This window comes from Opisthorchis viverrini, assembly GCF_000715545.1.
Source record: "Opisthorchis viverrini unplaced genomic scaffold opera_v5_30, whole genome shotgun sequence".
NCBI lineage: Eukaryota > Metazoa > Platyhelminthes > Trematoda > Opisthorchiida > Opisthorchiidae > Opisthorchis > Opisthorchis viverrini.
Genome location: NW_008751686.1, coordinates 1,837,902 through 1,858,740, shown reverse-complemented (window position 1 = coordinate 1,858,740; position 20,839 = coordinate 1,837,902). Strand labels below are relative to the sequence as shown.

Here is a 20,839-nt window from a genome sequence, read left to right as displayed (position 1 = left end):
TCTCTGTTTGTCGATGACAGAGTTCATTCCCACTCCGTGTAGGGAGCGAGATATCAATGCCATATGTCATAGCCTCTTACATGTAATAACTGGAGTAAATAAACTAGAGTTGACTTCTATGGTGTGGGTTAGCCTAAGTTTGATCAAATGTTAGCGTAATCGTTCAATCTATTTAGTCGTAATGGAGTTTGAATGGCAGCTTCGGAGTAACCATTTTCTCGGCTTGTCGAGTGACACAGCAATAAAGCAGCCGGGACGAAATTGATTTTTGTGGTCTCAATGGGAACCAGGAAGACCAAGATTAGAATCTCTTGACAAGATTATTAATGTGGCCTGCAATGCCGGCTCAAGTTATCTGTGAGGACACCCAATCGGTTACCCGAGCGAAACTGCAACCGAGTAGCTAAAGGAATGCAGAAAGTGCAGTCAAAGTGCGCGTTTCGCTTCGTCTCCACTACCAAGATACAACCGATTCATGATCCCCAAGATCCGAGAAATGCTGGCATAACGGCTGAAAATTCGGGCAGTAGGATCGTCCCAGAACACATAAACAAAACGGCCAATACGGGAGAGGATACACACAGCACCCTCTAATAGTTATAGAGGCCAGCTAAATCGACACGCACACGCTGAAAAGGTACGCCGTGCCGACATTGCGCCTTCAGAACTTTGAACTCTTTGGTATGCCGTGGCGCGCAGATACAGGAGATAGGAGTGATTATTGATTTTCACTAGAGTTACCAAAGATATTACAGATCAGGAGGCGAACTTTCGCTGTGGCAGTTGATGCCACTAAAGATAGCATTGAGGGCGATGAGTGATTTCATAGCCCTTTGGGGCTTTCAGCTAGAGAATATACAACCGTTTATTAACGGATTACCGCCTCGTAACGGACCTTGGAGAATTTTCGCCACTCTTTAAGGGCCCAAAGCGATCTTCCTACAGGAAACTCAGCATTCATATGTTGTTTTCTTATAAGCATAGATTTTTGCCTTGTAAATGGAAGAATCACAACTAGCTTAACTGTTCAGCTGTAACAGTCTTTCGGTGCTTAGCTGCCATGCCACCCGAGGGAAACACGAGGGCTGGGATACTGCCAGGTCGCTCAAGCCTAGACAAAGTAAGCCGAGAGGCAGAGATCGGGTTCGAACCACGAGCCTTCTGGTCAGTAAATTCAGCAAATGGAAGCAATTTCGATGCAAACCGCAATCGGTTATTTGGTGAGACCAGCGCAACAATCGTTGATTACGATGCACCGAAGTAAGAAATATTTGCATCTCAGTTCCTCAAAAAACAAACAGACAATTCGCTAGTATCGCAAGGAGTGTTGGAGCGCATTCTAGGCGTATCTAAAAATGCTGTGAATAGTAGATTTGTTCCACTCTGGATCCTAGTTTCGATGACACTATCGCCCACAAAGAAATATAGTACAAATTAATCATAAGCTACGGACGGCACATCATCTGAACAAACGATAGTCTATTAATTAGCAAAAGCGGTGCTGCCCATCCTAGAACCTTTCCATGTTACATATCTGTTTCGGCGTTTTGCAACGGGGCAATTCATTGAAGCAAAACGTCGGGAAGTGGTAAAGCTCTACGGATGCTGCTAACTTGCTCGGTAGAACTGCATACATGTGAGCTTTTAAGGCGGTATTCAGATAAGCGTGCAATTAACTGCGGGACGGGCTGCGACAGTGTTCACAACCACCACCCAGAACCTTTGGCGCGACGATTATCATCGCCTACGAAAGTCACCAGTTCGAACTCAACCACGCGGGAACTATCGGTATTCCATCAATCAAAGCAACAGTCGCAAGAGGAATAATGGCAACGCACCACACAACCAGGTTAGGTTGACTTGTCGACTCATTTGAACGGTCCGACAGAGCGCAAGGCCGTTGTAGACATCTAAGCACGGAACCATTGAGAGGGCTCGTCCAGGGTTGCTAACGTACTCACAGTAGCCAGTTGGGGTGTTCCGGATGCACAAGACATTAAAAGCAATGTGCGATGGTGACTGGTTATTCACGAGAGGAACGAACGGTATTCAGTGAACGCAGTTGTTAGAAAAAAGGAATCAAATAAATTAGCTCGATCAATGAATTCCTGATAATATAAATACATGACGAACGCAGTACAGAGAATAGCGCGATAAGGAAACTTCCGATCCAACGAATAAAGAGAAGTAGATAAAACATTGACCTTGTGAGTGCACGACAAATCAGAATTTGTTGAAGTACACGCTGTTGACTGGCTTTCAAGGACACCACTGAAAGATTATGTACAACTATACAGAAGAGAGGCATAGAAGACCGCAAGGCTTTACATGGCACCAAGTCCGCCGTATAGTGCACAAAATAGTAGCAACATTGACAGTGCCGTTACACATGGACAAAAATAACAGATCAGAGTGGAGGCGCGGTTAGAGGACCACGATGCATAGGAGTCGGGTGGGTTGCAAGAAATGAGCAGAAATATCCGGTGCATATTTACAGCAAGTCAGACTCATGATGGGTGACTGTCATCGAAATAGTTGACGAGGGGTGTTGTCTGTGGGTAGAGGTACTCAAAAATACTATACACTGCGAAGAAATGATCATGGACGAAGTATGTACTAATACGGGGTCAAAGATAATAAGAAAGTAATCAAAAACAACGAGAATATTTGCTGGATTGTTTCCAAAAAACCGTTGGGGAATGTGACTGTCAAACATGGAAACCTAAAGTACGATCAGAACGCAGTCCCGACGGGACACTCGAGCGCCCTACTGTTGACCCCATCCGTAGTGTTGACCAGAGCCAACTGATGTACAAGGTTGAGGAGAAAACGATGGATATTTTGTATGTTAGTTTGTGTGTGTGCGTGTGTGTATATATAGAGCAAAATGCTTTCGGATACAGGATGAAACCTCGCGCATCCGTGCTGCTGCCAATGATCTGAGCTGCATACATCGGATAAGAGTGAAGAGGGCACTGGTATCCCTCGCGAGAAATGTAAATCACAAATCCGCGATGCAGATGTTCAGCTAAGGTGAATAAGCACTTCAAAAATCATTCGCATGGGCTGTTTAAACAAGAGTGGCGCGCCAATTCACAGATGGGACGCGAAGACGACCTCATCAGCAATGCCACTGGAGTACAGAGTTCTTGGGTGCTAGTAGTCGGGATCTGAGGCTTCCGAATCCCCAAGGGAGTCACTATCCTCGCCGCTAGAACTACCGTGAGCCTGTTGAAAGAAAATAGTACGGTAAAGATAATGATAGACGAAACACGCACCAGATCTAGTAGTCCATTTCATTCAAATCATTCAAGTTTGAACAATGAATAGCATGAAAATTTGAGACATGAGATGTTGCTTCACTAGAGCATAGAGGCAAACACGACAGACTTACCACATATCGCCGTTTCCGTTTGCGTCTCTTTTTAGACGGACGAATTGAACTGTTACGAGTTGGGGGTGCGCCAGGACGCAAACTAGATCCAGGCTTTCGCCGTTTGTTGGGTGCGGATTGAGCAAGCATCAGGCGAGAGGCACCACCAGCCTGAAAACCAACACGTTCGGTAGTGTGATAAGTCGACTTTAAACAGATAGTGCGTATTATCATTAAGGGAATATGTAGTCTAGACGACAAGCTGATGATACAATTCAGTCCACAGGAAACCAAAACCAGCTGCTTGATAGAAATGATCCGAAATAGCAGTTGTATTCTTCTGAAGAGAACAAATCGAGTGTGTGACAAACTGACAGCATAAGTAACCATATGTCTGTTATAGCTGTGTCATTGATCAAAGATCACCTTGCCGAAAAAACTGGCTGAACACATGAGTACAAAAAAGTTAGCAACAGATACGGGGCTTGGAAATATCCATTACTTACATTGGAATCTTCCGAATCATTCTCTTCTTCAGATGACTTGTCATGAGACTGAGGGACTACCGTCCGGACGGGCCGCAAGCGGGCCGGAAGGACTGCAGACGTACATAAAAAGGACAAATATGGCTAACTAAATGCATAAATATAAACGGGTGCCATAAGGTAAGAAGAGGGTAGAAAGAATATATCGCGTCAAAAACGAACCCATCTAGGTTTGAGTCCTACACATCGAGGTGCTGACGACAGAGGAAAAACAAAATGGGACATCTTGATGATGTCGGTGCACTGGAAATCACTTCCTAGTCATTCAACCCTCACATATGAAGGTAGTGATTCGAGCAGCTGCAAGGGGCCAAATTAATATGATAGGTGGAGATTACTGCAGCCAAATGATGCTGACCAGAAACAATATCCGAGGGGTGTACTCGTGGCATATTCCAAACCTTCCGGAAACCAAAACGTTCTAGTATCTTCCATAAAATGTATTTGAAGTGACCCGCATGGGTGTTCTAGGGTTGAGTGCACAATCCATGACATGAAGCGCAGGGCGTTGCACACCTCTCACCATCATCAAAAGTATCTCAAGTGTTGGTGCCTAACTGCAATACGACCATGGAGGAATAAGGCCCTAATAAAGAGTGGAAAGGAGAAGCATGACGACTTAATGCAAGAAGCTTTTTGTAGCTCGTTCGAACAGTGAAGATTTTGCAGTACTCACATATAAGGACAGCGTTGACTAAACACATCTGGGCATCGTAGTGTAGCAAGACATTAGTTATAGGAGAGCGCGGCGTCCTTTGTGAAGCCCACCCAACACAAACCTAGCATCAAGAGATACTTTGGACAGGCAGTTGGGCAGTGGAGTGGAGAGATACTTACCACCGGGATCGGCTACGTGGTGTACCCTGTGGGGTTTCCAATTACGCAGACAAATCACATCGAAGCTGTCGCAAACAAGGATTTGAGGTTGAGGACAGAGTTTTCCTTGCTAGATGATGTTGGTACACATAGTACATATCCCAATCACCCTGATCTGACAAGATTTACCCGCCGTACTAACTCACCAACAGGTACTCATCTATGGATCACATCACTGTGAATACGGTATCGTGTTGTGAAAACATTCTCACTCGAATATTCGAATACGTTCGATGACTTCGGGCCGGCGGACGGGCCCCAAAGTCAAAAATAAGAATGCCTTCATTGTGGTTTCCCAAATACTGAAACTAGGCTTACACTCTTATGAACAAAGTGATCATTTCTGGTATCCATCCAGTGGCTAGGAGTTGTATCGTTTTTCCACTATCATTGGCCGCCCCACTGGCAACTGGTTTCACTTACGAGGTAAAATAGCTCTCGAATGTTGACAGCTGTATTAACCACCGACATTTCCAGAGCCTTTTGATGTCATTACGTTTCACTATAGGCTGTGCCTGAGTTGTAGTCTAACAGACTTTCTAGCTGCATAATGCTCAGTGTCCGACGGGATGTAGAGTCCCACATCAAGGAGCGATATTGATCATTCTGAACTCCAGTGCGTATAGGGCAGATGCTCAGGAGCATCACATACCGAATTCTCTACTACATACATGGTGGCGCCTATTAGGTCCCAATCTGAGTATCAGGAGCCAATGGCCACATAAGCAATCTAGTTTCGTTTCAGATGATCTAGTTCTGGACTTGTTAGATAGGCTTATTCAAAAGTTGTTTACCATTTCTCCAACATTGATGACCGGATTATGGCTGCATCACCATCATTCACCATAGACAGCATGACATCAGTGTTCAACACCGATGCTTCACTGCCGTATTACGGCTGAATGGAGTAACGTCTTTGTTAATGGAGCGCGATTTGGCTGCAACGGGTATAGAGGGGTCATCCTGACACAATCCTTCATTGGTCATCTTCTCATTGCGACCTGCATGAAAGAGTGCAATGACCGAAAATTCATGCCACGCCAGATACTAGGGACGCGTGACGCTCACACCGTCCTCACACTTCTTGGTCTTTGACTTGGTTGACCAAGTCGCTTAGTGAAACTGTCTGATAAATACGTCAACATTGTCAGGTCCCTACGAACATTATGCTGAGTTACCCTCTACAGTCGTCACGTACGCCCATCACCAGTAGAGCACAACAATGCTGTCCAATAACACCCTGTTCGATTTCGTCCTGAAGAACGCTCAGAATGCAGCAGCGTGCGGAAATTGTCATAATCCGAGGTATTTAAGACTTGCAGGATGCAGATGTTGTTTTAACATGTCATACTTCAAGTCACATAGGATACAGTGATATTTATTGACCCAATTGTGAGACAAATGGTGAGGATTCTCACAAAGAGGGAAATGGTGACTGGTAGTTTGCAGTAGTAAGTACCGACCTATTAATCATTATCAATCTATCACGGCACCTCTAAATTTTGAATATTGATTCACGCAGCGCGAAGTAAGAAGTTCAGTATGTTTTCTAGGGAAAAGTTCCCAGCGGGTACCGAATGCGCAAGTGGTAAGTGCCAGTTATTATCATGAGCAACAGCAACTGCAAGCTTCAAAACCGGAAGCCGATTCAACGAATCCAAGACCTGTTCATGTAAACGGGGGTAGTCCGAGAGTATCACCTAGGGCTGTACTCTGAAATATCAATTCAAGATTGCCAGCGCTGATCTGATATGTACACCATTAGCTTGACTTCACGGCAAAACAATCGACCCACCGCGATGCTGTGAATTGTTTGTTTGACACTAGCTTTGGTCTAAGCTAGTCTCAAACAAACAGTTCAGATGATTTGCACCCAATGGTCATAAGTTGGGAATTCAGATAACGGTCGATAGTGATAGGGCTATTGGGAAATTCGTAAGTGTGACTTGCAAGTTACCCACGCAATTACGAAAAGGGTCGCCCAAAACTCCACCACGAAAGTTTAGTCATCATTTCCAGCCACTCTTTAAATCACGTTTGTTTCTTCCCGAAAAATCACAAGCTATCCCTATTATTCGTTGCGCAAGCAAGTACAGATGAACGGGAGGACGGCAAAAACCTTATCACACTTTAACCATGACTCACCTTGGGTGGGTGGTTGTTCAGCAGCATTTTGCGACAGTGCGGATGTGTTCAAATCATCACCGACAACAAGGTCATCATCGCCAGGTGGGTCGATGGTTAGGATCAGTTTTCTGAAGTCCAAGTAATCATGCACTAGAGAGCGCATTTCGCCTTCGTACGCTTCCTCACCCCGTGAATCTTCTGCTGCGTCCAGGACTGGGGGCCAATCTGGTGGGATGGCTTTAGCGTCACAGTCGCTTTGCTGTTCGGCGTACTGCATCGATGTCACCTGCATAAGTTTGCGCAGTTCAACTCCAGCAGCCTGCAGACAAGGGCCCGGTTGGAAACGCACGCCAGCACGACGAGTAAGTGGACGCTCCCAGAGTTTGGCAGAATCAGTTGGAGAGTACCGTTGGATCTTTCTGCAAACATCGAAAAAATACGAAAATGAGCGAAAAAGCACACAGAACGGTATAGTATTCTACGGAGGAAAATGTTGGTAGCTCAGATAGCGTATAACTCGGCGTCCACCAAGTGCAAATCAGCCGTAGACCGAGGTGCATCGCGTGATTATCAGCAACCGGTGGAGAGCTACAACTCAAGATTGCCGTTCCTTCTGGGGAACACAGCTTGATTTCGATCATCCAACAGTGCGCACATGCCTGATAATTCTCCTTCATTAGGTCCTCGTAAGCCAGCGGAAAGTATGCCAACCCACTATTTTCGGAGCGCCAGGAAGAGAGGAGGGGGTTGGAACATATATGGGGATTTGTTCTTTAAGAAAGCGAAGTTATTGACTTCTCATCAAATACCACTGATCTGTGGTCAGGCTTTTGAGTCAAAGGCTTCGCTCGTGTACCATATCCACTGTCTGGGGACCTTGGAGGTATTCCAGCCCACGTACAACTAACAACAACTAGCCACAGACCCATGACACATTGGCCGTCGCATGATGCCACCTTACTTGCTGCATGCAGCAGGACGCGCAAGCGAAAACAGGATACTGTTCAGGCATTCATTTTTCTTCCCACGTTTTTTTCTATCCCCATTAGCAACCCTCCTTTTCAAGGCCCATCAATTAGGACTGGCAACCTTGTTCGTCTTGCATTAGCCTTGGTCGCAAAACATGCGTTTCGACCGGTGACGACAGCATCTAAAAATCAACCTTTAATGGTCGACGCCGTTTATCGGATCGTTTTGTTCGTACTCTGAAACAAGCAGCATAAAAAGCTGCCCCCGCCGTCATGCTGGACTCTCGGACACTGATATGTTGTCAGAAACCAAAATTTACGATGCAAGCACAACGGCTGAGTTAACTACCCTATCACTCTCAGCTCGCTTCTGGATGCGCATCTCTGGCAATACACTGGCCGCTGAGGCAGGATGTGCAAGGGTCGGCACCGTCCTAAGTCACCGGGCAGAAGGATCCTGGCTCGACTGGATACCCGTTAATAGTCGTCTCTGTGCAGTTCGTCTGGCAATGTCCTTGAGTCTCACAAACCGAAGGTTGACCGTTTTTTGTTTACCGTGTCCGCTTATACGTCAACCGACTGTAGCCTTGGCATCATCAAATACAAGCTTAATGTCCTAATTACACTGGAATAAACACTTAGATGTCTGAATGTACAAGTTGGCAGAATTAGCTCATCCGAGTTCATGGGACGATCGAGCTATAAGTTGGCCACAGACTTTTTGTAGCACTAGTTTCATGGACTAATCCAGGTCGTCTGACCACATGATGTTCTCCAAAAGCGTACCACCTACGGACCCAAACTGATCACCACCATCAGTTACCAATGTCGTGGATCAATGACTGCTGCCAGTTTTGAAAAAAACTTGTGGATTCCGACCACATACTCGTTCGGAGTCACTCTCCTTTCATTTTCCAAGGCTGAGTAAAGCGCGGACAAATCGCTTGGAAACGGAGAGACTGGCAGGTCCGCATGTTAGGCGAATTTACCAGAATAGTCTTCTGAAGTCGCTCCCAACTGCTCCAGAACCGATTCGAGAGCAGCAAACTGGATTCCATTCTGGTAGGGTTTACGATGGCCAAATCTTCACATATTATCGGGTGCTAGAACGACGACAAACATCTGAACAACCCACAATTTTGGCATTTCTAGATTTCCAAGACCCCCTTCTACTCAGTTGACCGGTCCGTACTCCTCGACACACTTACTTAGCAGGGGATGCCTTTGAAGTTTGTAAATATAAAACGTTTTGTGTTCTCAGACTTCAGAGAGTGTGAAAGTATTCGGAGAGCTACGTAGGCGTTCGTATACAAAACGGTGTCCAACATGGATGCCCACTCTCTCCATTTCTATCCTATTCCATGGTCGACGAGATGATGACATCAAAGCTAGGTCTTCAAAACCCTGTTCAGATAGCTGTTGAAAAACAATCTGTCGGTTTGGAATATCTATACCAAATGGTTTTCGTCTTCGAAGAGAACGCCCAGATGTTTTCGGATGAACTAACCAGTCACCTCGCCTTCCGTCATGCACATAACCCCCACAAAGTGTAAGGTTGTGTAATAACTTACGCGTCAGTGATGCTGTAAACTTCTTTCAGATATTGCTTCAAGGTTAGTAGTAAAACACATGCACGACTTGTTCGGATGGCGTCGCGCATAATTGGGAGAGCTGTCTCCCTTGAGGACTCCAGTCGACTCAGTAAGGCTTGTGCGTCTTCCTCTTCCTCTTCCAGTGGACCAAGATCCATGTGCGGGACGGCTGAAAAGGCACACGGATAAAAATGAAGTTAACGTATCAGTTGAATTTTGAGATAAGAATAACTAACAATGCTAGTAAGTAGATTGGTTTGGTTGTCTTAACCCAAGCAACAAGGGAGAGGTGGCAACCAAAGTTTCACGTAGACGTTTTCAACTTAAATGAATGAACTCTTGCACGCAAACGGCGAGTAGACTACTTCGAGCGAAAGCATATAAATTCAGAAGATCCTTTTTTGTGCCATGGGTTGGATACCTTGCACTAGACAGCCTTCAAAGCAACTGGAATACGGAGTCAGAAAACCAATTACTGGTAGCAGGATGGGATGACAACATTCAATTTGTGCCCATCACCTGTTTGTGAAGTCATGACATGTTAGCGAAATCGTATCTAATACGAACATGAGTTTGGTGTGCGAAATATACGACATCCCATCAAAATGTTTGTACCGCAAATAATAGCTTCAAATTGTTGAGCAAGATGTCCGTGAGAGCACAAAAAATTGCAATACTTGTTTATGCATACACCGATATTATTTTATCCGGCTCAAGTATCTGCATCCATAAACATTCAAAATGAATATTTGCCTTGGGTATGAGGAAAACAAGATCATCCCTCGAGATACGTCTAGTTTCTTCGGCATAAAGTACAGAGCACGGAACCAGATTACTGAGAGAAACTTTGCCTGAAAACGACTACCAACTGAAACCTATAGTGCGGTAGTGGAAAAGAAAAAAACTATCTAATGTTCACCGTCCCAAGAAAACAACTCTACCTGTCATTTTTACACTGAACCAAACGTCAATTACGCACAGCATTCGAACAGACGTATATCTTGACCTGCATAGTACTCGTTCTGATTTCATCTCTTATGACTAATAACATATCTCAATCCGATTGTCTTTTTGGGCAGTGGAAAGACATGGATGAATCGTCACACGGTAGATAGTTTCAAATTCACAAAAACGAGACCGACAAGTTGAACCGTGTTGAGAAAACAGATCTACTTAGGCTTCCAATCACAGATGGCAGCACAATGAGCAAGAAAGACCAAAGACAACCTCAGAAAAAGGAAAAGAGGTACAACTCTGGTTAAGTGCAACATTGGTGCGAGGAATGATACAAGTTATATTCTGCTTCTATATTCATATGCAAATGCGGGGCACCAACCCGGTCCCCTATGAAAGTGAAAGCTGGGCGGGCAAAGGCGATCGAAAGAGAAATCAGTTTCAGAGATAACAAACTCTTCCGCTTACACTATAACCATGGCAACGGGAGAACAGATTTTTGTGGGAAGCGTTGAATCAAGCTTTCGAATCAAGAAAATCAGAATGAAACACAGTGCCACTTCGATAGGATCGGATAATAAGTTTGGATCAGCGGTTGGGCTCCGCCATCTAGTGTACCTAGAGGATACGTTGCGTAGAAAGAGAACTAGTGAGTTACGTGACCTCGGACTGAGGACAGATCCCAACCATTGATAGGGGTAAGACCTCTCTCCTTCCCATAGCTCGGTTAGGGGGAAATACGATGAATCTTCTTGTGCGACTCAAGCGAAGCAAAAACATTGGGTGCTGTAAAACGGAAAGGATACCCCTCAAACTATTTTCGGTAGTCGACTGGGACAAATAACTCACATTCACGACCAACCAGTGCAGCTGAACGGAGTTCACTCATGCTGCTCCCACCGCAACAATAGGGTGGATTACTGGCGATGAGGCTGTTCAACTTATTTACCGCGGCCTGCAGTTGTTCAGCGTGCTGCTCAGCGGCAAGGTGATCTGATCTGTTCAGAGCCTCCGCGGAGGCTGCTTGAAGGGCTTGTACCTCCGTGCGCAAATGCAACTCGGCTTGGGCGCGATTTCGCATCTCAGCCTCCGCTTGGGCTGCCAATGCTGCTTCTAATGCTGCCTTTAGTTCCGGAAACAGGGTCTCTCGTACACTTTGCAGAACGCCGGAACCTGACATGCTAACCATTAGATCAATGTGATGAATCACGAACAACGGCTCCTCTTGACATTGATAAGAGAAGTGGGCCAGATTGTCAGCTACGTATATAAGCTGACTGAGATGAACGCGTTTTGAGTTGGCCTGCAAATAGGAAGTAAGCGAGAAGAATGAAACCTGGTTCCTTTCATAAGTAGATCGTCGGCTTAGTTTGGTGATAGGCAGGGCAAGTATTAAATAGCACAGTCATCTAGTGGATTATAGTTGCAAGACATTTGGATAAGGAAGGAGACAATTTAATAGCAGTCTCGCCAAAAACAAACATCCGTGCTTTTGTGAAATGCGAGCTATTACTGGATTTTTCAAAGTGGGTATCGCGAAATCGACAGATTAGCCTTTGGAACCAAACTCGCAATGCTTATAATTTTAATTTCTCAGGAAAACTTTATCTAGAACTTTATATGCTGTTCGTTAAGACGAAACCTTTCATCACTGGACGGATCGAGCCAAAAGGGCAACGTAAGTAGATAAATCCGAAAGTAAAACAAATAGTAGAAACGTTAAAAAAACATGGCTTCAGGACCACTGGATAGGATGATGGAAACAGATAAACGGAGAATGGACTGGAAGCTACAATAATCTTCGGAACACTAAATGTAAGTCTTCAGACATAGTGCCTGATTCAGACAGGCAGTATTGCAGTATTACAGTACGATTCCTGAAGCTTAGTGAACATGCGTGTCTTCGGTGAACTTCCCCCGGGCTGGAAAACTTGGGGACAAACAACCGGAATCGGAAGACGATATATGAACGGGAACAGAAATACCAAAACGGCACGGCCTCGTGTGGGAGAGAATTTGGTTTGAGACGCTTTGTGGGTATGTTTTCTGGAGAACTGTTAAGCCTATTGAAAAACTAAAAAATACCGGTTTTAAATGCACACGAGCAGATACAGTGAGGTGCATTGGAATACTTTAGTCGTGCTACCGTAAGTGAACCGGTTACGTCACCCAGTTCGGTATGGTGTGTGCATATCCCACATGTCTGTCAGTACAATTCCGTTTTGCACGGGATAGAGAAATGAGACGAGTGTCAAAACTTGACAACAAATACGAGATCTATCTGTGCTCAATCTCAAACGTTTTTGTAATCCAGTGGCCTCTATATAAAGGTGGTCAGACTTTGGGACTCACCGTCGCCGAGTAGTAGGCTTGCTGAGGGAGATAACTATAGGCCAGTTTCTCGATGAGTATTATAAACTATAAAGATAGACCAAGACGGCTTACTGAAGAAAACAGGATGTAAAGTGCTTCGCAATTTCAAGTGCTCGGCGTGTCCGTATGCCCAAATCCTACACAATCAGTCAAGAGAGCGGCACTCGTGAAGCAGGAGCAGGAGCGACACCCACTCATGTCTGAAGTCGCTGAAAACCTACGACACTAACAATCCGACATTGTTGGTTTTTGTATAAAGATAGCAGCGCCATAATCTACTTTTGTGTTTGGCCCATTGCCCGCTAGACGTCATATCCTATGCATTATTCCCACTTTGTGAATTTCATCTTGCACACTTCCGACAGATAAAACATCTACCCATAAGGGGTGGGCCAGATCGCACAGGATTTAGCGAAAGTTCCTGATTGCGCTGTGATTATCGGCTTCAGATCAGATCTTATGAAGGAAAAGTGCGATATAAGTGACCGAAAGTGAACAGGTGCATGACAGCTAAGGACCAAAATGAGAAAGCATTTATACGCATGTATATTAGTGTCATCCTACCTGTGAATCATCAAACAATGAAATCAGACCACTCAAAAGAGACCGTCGTTGTCCTCGATTCCCTCGCAGCATCGAATACAGATTTGAATTCAGTGCAGTGGGTATGTCACTTAGCGGATCACGAGTCCCTCGGATGCATTCAAACGAACCTTCAGCATAGTCGGCAACTCCAGGCAGCTGTTCACTCAAATCACTGAAAACCTTAGAACTCTTGGCGGTCTCCTCGAGACATCCGGAGGAGTTCACGTCACAATTATCTCCATCAATGTTGCTGGGCACTGTGGAACCCTTGTGGCGCGCACTGCGCCGAGCTGATTGGTGTGAACCATGTTTCGTTGTGCTTCCAGACGTGTTTTGGTTATCAGGTGACAATACCTGAGATGAACAGGATGCAGGTACCAGTTTCGCCTTCTGCGCAATGAGGTGTAATAGTTCCGGATAAAGCACAAACTGCAGTCGATAGGAGAAGCTAACTCCCTGAATTGCCCGCATCTGAAGAAGGACAAAACATTGGTATAACGAGAAGGGAGGAGTCCGTGCAAAGTAGAAATCGAAAGGAACTATTAGGGGCATTCAGTCTGAAGGTACTCATCGAGATTTACGTATGGCTTGTCGGCCAGGGATCAACCAACCGGCGTGCATCATATTGTGCATTCACATAGGTTTGAACTGTCATTGTTGACCTGACTTGGACACATCAAAACGATAAACACATAAGCAAATGATGATAATTCCGGGAAGCAATGAAAAATCCACCTACTCACAGAACAAGTGGCGAACGAGAAAAACGAGAGTAAAATAACAACAGTCAGGAGAGAAGCAGTTGGTGCAATCAACTCACACTAAGAAAGCCGGGAAACTTGTGATCGATCTCCTGCAACTGGGCGTCCGCCTTGACTCGCACATTTTGGTCCAAGTCAGTTTGCACTGCGATTAGATATGGAACTGTCTGCACAGGATGGATCAAACCCTGTCGCAGGATGGTGCTCACAACAGACAACGCGGTGAGACGGACAGCAGGAACCGGAGAAAAGAAAGTTTCCAGAGTATCTCTCAAATAGGTCTGAGCAACAAAGCTGCCCATTCCTGAAGCAACATCACCCATTTCTTTCAAAGATTCATGCTGATGTCTCGCTTTCCCTGTGAGATGAATAAAACGAGGAGCAAAGATATTATGGATAAACGCCCAACATGAACAGTTAATAAACTTCTGCATTCAGTTTAAAGTAACTATCGTCACATACTGTACAAAGCTGACCGACAAGTCCTCTTTCAAGCAAATGTTCGGCTACTTCACTACTTTAAAGAGCTAAAAGAAAGCACTGTGGACTAGCACTACCCATAGCACATTACTCCTACTTAGGAATATAAATTCTAAGGCCGTATCTCTATCTTTGTTAAAATCAAAACTATTTAGGATCTGGTTGATTGTGACTTAGCAAAACAATCGCAGTCGTGACATTTTGCAACTTTCAAATGCATACCTTGAGGTGTGTTCACGAGTAGCGAACACAACAATCCCATCATACTCGGGCAGTAGTTTCACTAAAATAGCCGGTCTTTAGACGACGATTCGGTACAAACGGTGCAAAGAACTGGAGGTCTCCTAAATTTTTTACATATGAAGCCATCGTCAATTCGCGATTCAAACGCACTGGTTCTATAGGAACGCTGTAACGTCATCCATTGAGCAACCCGAGGCCGTCGATACTTTAGATGAAGTAGCAGTTTTGCCCATATTATTTCTGAGAGTCTGGTGATCTGTGTACTCCGGGGAGTCTCACACAGCTATAAGATTATTGGTTCAAACCAGCGACAGCAGTTCCCTAAGTAGAATGTGAGAGTTTGTCGTGCGCCTATAGGACGGTCTATAGTATCTGTAGGAAAGCGGCATCCCTGACTAGGCGCTACAAGCCAGCAGCAACCGCATGTCTGGGTAACGAACAAATAGGCTATTCAAAGTTAGAATGGTTGTGGGTTCGTAACATCTGACAAGCGACAAGGATGGATACAATGGGTCGGGCACAGGTGTTGAAACTCCAGATCCGAATACCACCAAGGGTATCACCTTCGCATTTCCAGATTAGTAGGCGCTTGGGACCACCTATCTTCAGGGGATAATTGCATCGAAAAGATAAATATACATGGCACCATCACTGTTCAAAGGGTACATAACCAGTAGAGAACTCCTCCGAGATTTCATTTCGGTAACGAACTTTCCTCACACATCTGAATTCGCAAACTGCCGTAATTTTGAACAGGAAACGCCGCAACAATAGTCAGCTACCACTGAGTAGTGGGCGAAAACCGCTGACACCAATAGCACTGATCACGTAACTCATACAACTAGCAGTTTATTCTGTGTATAAGTTGATCAATGATCCAAAGTAGCGGGAATTAAGAAACATGGCACACGGGTAAAACAGGGTGAAGAATGGGATCAGGCTCAAAAAGGGCTTGGTGAACAATCGGTGGTTTTTATTGAGCAATGTTTCGCTTTTTGACACAAAAGCCTCATCATGCCAAATGGGCAGGTCACCAAGTTGGTCAGGTTTTAAGGCAGACGGAGAACTAATCAGTAAGACATCTTCAGATTAGCACACTAGATCAATGTTGAATGTCAACTGTCGGTTGATGTGGTCGCCTGGATCTCGTGTTGATGGGTTGAAGGAGTTGCAAACTAGTTTCGATTCGGTTAAGTTCTTAAATCTTCCACTTCAAGGTGCTTCATAGTGAGCGCCACTGGTAGATTTTGTTGGTCCTTGTTGGCTTATGAGTGTGGGATCAGCCATGAAGATGGTGAGAAGCAATACGATGGTTTTTTCTGTTATGTTAGAATGGACCTCTCGCGAACCATTTTACGCTGGTTTATGATTCCCAAGAATAGAACACAATCGTTATGAACTGAACGACAGGATGTGAAGATCACCAAGCACGCTCACAATCGAAGTTATCTATATCGCCGTCCCCACAAAGACTGTTGAAGGCAGTTGACAGACAACTAATTACAAAATGTGTGAGAGCGGTGAACATTAATTGCACCCTCCCAAGAGGGAAATATGCCAGTGTATCTGCGAGCTGTTTAGTCATTGAAAAGAGTTGTGTATTTGTAGAGGAGTGAAACTTTGAAAGGAGGCAAAAAAACTTACATTTGGAATCAGCATCTAACATGCGCTTCTCCTCCTCGAGGAAAAAATTTAACAAGTTCTCCAGTACGATGCACTTGAACTCCAACTGGTGATCTGGTGGTGTTTTAGTCGAGTCATCAGATGCGATTCGGGGCATATCACTGGTCTGTAGCAAACGGTGATAGAAATCACGTAACTTTGTCCCACACAACAATTCGTGGTGTCTAGTAGACAGGAACCCGAGACCAGCTAGAGCCTTTTTTCGCAACTCAATGTCTGACTTTACTTGCTCCGTGAAGAACATTAGAAGGTCGAACACCTGATCACGGACATTAGTCTACAACAAAGAAGACAGAATTTACGCTGTGTAAGGTAACGGAAAGTACAGGCGTTTAAGTAACCAAAGGTAAACAGTGAGAAGTGGAAAACTGAAACAGGAAACGGAGGTACCACATTCAACGAAGACCGAGCTCGTGGAGATCGACGATGATAACTTACGACACAGGCCTTCGAGGATATGGTGCAGATGCTCCTTGGAGTCAGTCAACAGTTTCTACAAGCATATCAAACTAAGGAATGTGAAAATTCAAGGTCATACTTTTAAACCCGCAAATAAGGTTCCCATACTAGTTAGCAACAGGTAAGATGGACGTCACAACTGGACAATTCATACCTGCTGGGAAATTTGGCTTGCTCATTTGAACCGACTTTGTGCAAGGTTACAAGGCCAACTGTGGGTTATACGAGTCAGTGGTTTAATTTGCAACTGGTGAACAGAAGCCATGCTCGTGGTCTATGAACCAGTATGAATCTCACTACCGTAGTGCGTACTGTCCTTAACAGAAACTGAAATCAAGCCGGCAGAAAGTGTCAATGGTCAGTAAAAGTTGCCCTGACCCTCCCGATTGCGGGAGGGTCTCACCTTCATCCAGCCCGCGGGGATTACACAAATTTACCAAGTTGATTGGCTTGTCTGCATGCATGTGATTTGGGTTTGATTTCATTTTGTCATTTCCAATGGCCTGTGTACCTAAAGGATGAAATGAGCGGAGGAATATCTACCTTCCACTGATGTTCCAACCAATCTTCGTCGCTAGTTGAACCTTTGACTGAACAGTCTGACGGAAAGTAAGTGGATAATTCTTCCGGAACCGTGATCGTGGTCTTTGAATCAAAAATTCAAATAGGAAACAGCGGGCAGTACGATTTATTTGAGGGACTATGCTTGGAGCTGATGACTCAACAGTCTGGTCAGCTTGGCCATGTTCCCAAGTGTATACACACGCTGACTGCGTGGAGCAACAACCTTATAGCGGGACTACGACTTTATCACCAAGAATGTAGAGCGGGAGCTCGCTATTTTTCATCAAGCGAGGGAGTGTCACAGGTGAGGCATAATTAGCTATTAAAGCTCCTTCGTTGACAATCTTTTCTAGAGATCTTTTCTTGTAAACTACAAGTGCAATTATTCCATAATTTTTATTTATTTATTTTATTCATGGATTGTAGCTGAATAATTTACCCAGCAGGAGCACAAAGTCTTCTTTGAGAAGACTTGAATGAAAACACATATTCATTCATGTAATGTCACAGTGTTTACAGACTTTCGCGCTTTTTAAGATAAGTATATCAGTTAATACTTACGTAAATTATGGGTTTGGGTTCAGTGTAAACTTCCGATGAAAATTATCCAACTGTACCCAACAGGGATGAAGTTTGGATGAAAAGCTTAGATGGCCTCAGAAGTTTATCGCGGGGAGAGGTAGGTAGAACAAGCTGGTCGAAAACCGTCCGTAACCCATTGGCTCCAAATATTTCTCCGTGAATAGCAATGTCTCCACACCCAGATGACACAATGTAAAGTACACCGAGTCATCGCAGAGTGGGGCGAGATGGCCGAAGTGGTTAGAGCGCGAGTTTACTAACCTGAAGGTCCGTGGTTCGAATCCGACCTCCGCCACTCGACTTCCCCTGTCTAGGCTTGGGCAACCTGGCAGTATCCCAGCCCTCGTGCTCCCTTCGGGTGGCATGGCAGCTAGGCACCGGAAGGATGCTACAGCTGAACGCTTTCTTTTCATTGCAGAGTACAGTTTATCTCTAGCAGAAAAGGTACCATTGGGGGCCTTCGTGCCTACGATCATCTCAAAGACTTTTCAACTGATGGACAGGTCAAACACAAGGGTACTTCATACTAGTGAAAATGAAGATCGTTAAGAACACATGAGCCAGTAAAGCGAAAACTATGTGCCCACCACACTTTACCCGAAAAATATTGGCAATGTTTCGCACGATGCGGTAAACAATAAGAAAGTCAATATTTGATCAGAAATACCAATGAATTAATCGACGTTAGGGGAGATGCCGTGACTTACATTGGTACTCGACTGAAACATATTGGCATCAAAATGCTTGCACAGCAATCCGACCGTGAACAATGCACGCAAAATTGAAGGCCGAATTGTGGGTGATATTTTCCGATCTGGATCATCGGCAAGATCAGCACGCGACCGCTGTAAGGCATTGAAGAGGCGCGTAAAACAATCTCGGGCAAGAGTGTAGTTTTTTGATACTCGATTGACTACGGAACCGAGACATGCCACACAGGACTCAAGCACCATCTTCCCATGTCGTAAAGTTAAGCGGACCATATCTTCTTCCAGTTGAGCGATGAAGGTTTCACTTGGATGTTCCATCAAAGGTACTGTAACCTCGAGGATTCTTGCAACGTAGTGCAAGACATGTGGGTCGGACGTCTCGTTACAGCGAAGGTAAGTTTGAAGAAGCATAGCGTATTCCACCATCAACTCTGGGCGAACCTTGGTGAGCAAATGCAGGGTCGCCAAGCAAGCAACGAGACGTTGGTTGCTCTGACCAGAAATTTCTATGAAAAGGAGGCACAAAAATAAATTGACGCTCCATAGGCCGTTTTTTATGGTTTCAGAACCCATGCACTTTAGAGGAACTGAACTGTAGAGGACGGGTGTTACCCGAAAAACGCAAGGCAATTATTAAAGCGCAAAAAGACCACTCACCCTCAAGTCTCATTATGTACTGAACCAAGCAATCAACGATTTGTTTGCAGGCCTTTTCAACGGGCTTTACCTTCTCATCCTCTTCTTTTTTGAGTAACTGGAAATCAACGGGGGCATTTGGGTTCGGATATGAGTTCAAATATCGGTTGATGAGTGTGACTGGCAGTAAAAACATTTGCAAAAAAGCAGATGGGTGCTGCTCCATGTGGAGGTTACTTCTGCTGAAGAGCTCAGAACCACGATAAGTCATTGCCTTTAAGATAGCATCATCACCGAACATCTCACTCTTCCGATTATCGGGGTGCTGACATCAATGAAATTCGCACAGAACGGTACCCACGTCGGTACTACCAGTTTTCCTGTTTTCTGGACCTTAGTGAACAGACTATCAATTTATTAACAGCCAAATGCGAAAGATCCTCCAGCGGCTTTAGGCTCACTACTGTCCACTAGAGAGCCGTTTCATCATTCTAATATGAGCACCGTCCCCCTGTTACTGGTCCTCTTGATGCTGACGAAAAAATGTCATAAAATGAACGTACAGGAAATTGACTGGTTGGCCACTTATACCACACCTGAGGTAGAAGTGGCTAATGTTTTAAGATTTTATCGAGGTTACTATCAAGCTGATCGTGCGCATAAAACGAGACTTGGGTGAAAACTCAACAAAACTTACGCTGCGTAGAAACTGTTCGAACCACTCGAAGCCAGTATCCTTACAGGCAGCAACCACGTCCGTGATGTTCATCACCTTACGAAGTAGTTTGACGGTTTCCTTGTCTCGAACAGGACTGAACCACATGGTTTGAAAGACTTCGTTCACCAGTTTCTGTAAAAACGGCGTATCAAAATACAGGTCTAAGTAGCCATAAGAAACAAACCGGCTAGCTCGCCAGAAATGCATAAACTATCCAGTCCATCTTGAAATTGAGTGGGTTGTAGCAGTATGGAAAGATAATGCAGAAATACAGAACATCAGACACAGAACGCACCACCGCGCGCCAATTTTGCACACCAAATGCTCCTCAGAGTTATCTGAGTCATAGGTTACACACTAGTGTTATAAGACGGACAAAGTAATCCGCCAGACGCACAGAACGGTCCGAAGCTAATGGAAACCCGCTCCGATTTACGACCCTGGTTCTAAGAAACAAAGCTTTCCCGGTAGAGAAGCTCTGAAGTAAAATTACAAATCAAACCTGGTACTCAGTCCTAAAAATTACGTATATAGGTTTTTCATCTTAATCAACGTGGTTTAACAGACAGGTGAGATACAAATAATGTGGCAACACATCATATATATATAT

At 44.7% G+C, this 20,839-nt stretch overlaps 3 protein-coding genes across 3 annotated transcripts in view; 2 read left to right on the top strand and 1 right to left on the bottom strand.

Moving 5' to 3' along the window:
- Window positions 1-411: 411 nt before the first annotated feature.
- Window positions 412-594, top strand: T265_02469 (hypothetical protein; the record flags this gene model as incomplete). Its single annotated transcript, XM_009166718.1, has 1 exon — window positions 412-594. The coding sequence occupies one exon, from the start codon at window positions 412-414 to the stop codon at window positions 592-594; it is 183 nt and encodes a 60-aa protein (XP_009164982.1).
- Window positions 595-2,092: 1,498 nt separating this feature from the next.
- T265_02467 (hypothetical protein) overlaps window positions 2,093-20,839 on the bottom strand; it is a gene marked incomplete at both ends in the record, with an annotated part of 51,156 nt that continues 32,409 nt past the window's right edge. The window contains 12 exons of the mRNA XM_009166716.1: window positions 2,093-3,228; window positions 3,395-3,544; window positions 3,880-3,971; window positions 6,940-7,340; window positions 9,461-9,650; window positions 11,285-11,738; window positions 13,373-13,864; window positions 14,214-14,512; window positions 16,522-16,837; window positions 18,873-19,381; window positions 19,533-19,629; window positions 20,209-20,361. Coding sequence (XP_009164980.1) covers window positions 3,157-3,228; window positions 3,395-3,544; window positions 3,880-3,971; window positions 6,940-7,340; window positions 9,461-9,650; window positions 11,285-11,738; window positions 13,373-13,864; window positions 14,214-14,512; window positions 16,522-16,837; window positions 18,873-19,381; window positions 19,533-19,629; window positions 20,209-20,361 — 3,225 coding nt within the window. The remainder of the gene's footprint in view (window positions 3,229-3,394; window positions 3,545-3,879; window positions 3,972-6,939; window positions 7,341-9,460; window positions 9,651-11,284; window positions 11,739-13,372; window positions 13,865-14,213; window positions 14,513-16,521; window positions 16,838-18,872; window positions 19,382-19,532; window positions 19,630-20,208; window positions 20,362-20,839) is intronic.
- Window positions 14,312-20,839, top strand: part of T265_02468 (hypothetical protein) — a gene marked incomplete at both ends in the record, with an annotated part of 16,072 nt that continues 9,544 nt past the window's right edge. Inside the window, one exon of the mRNA XM_009166717.1 lies at window positions 14,312-14,376. Coding sequence (XP_009164981.1) covers window positions 14,312-14,376 — 65 coding nt within the window. The remainder of the gene's footprint in view (window positions 14,377-20,839) is intronic.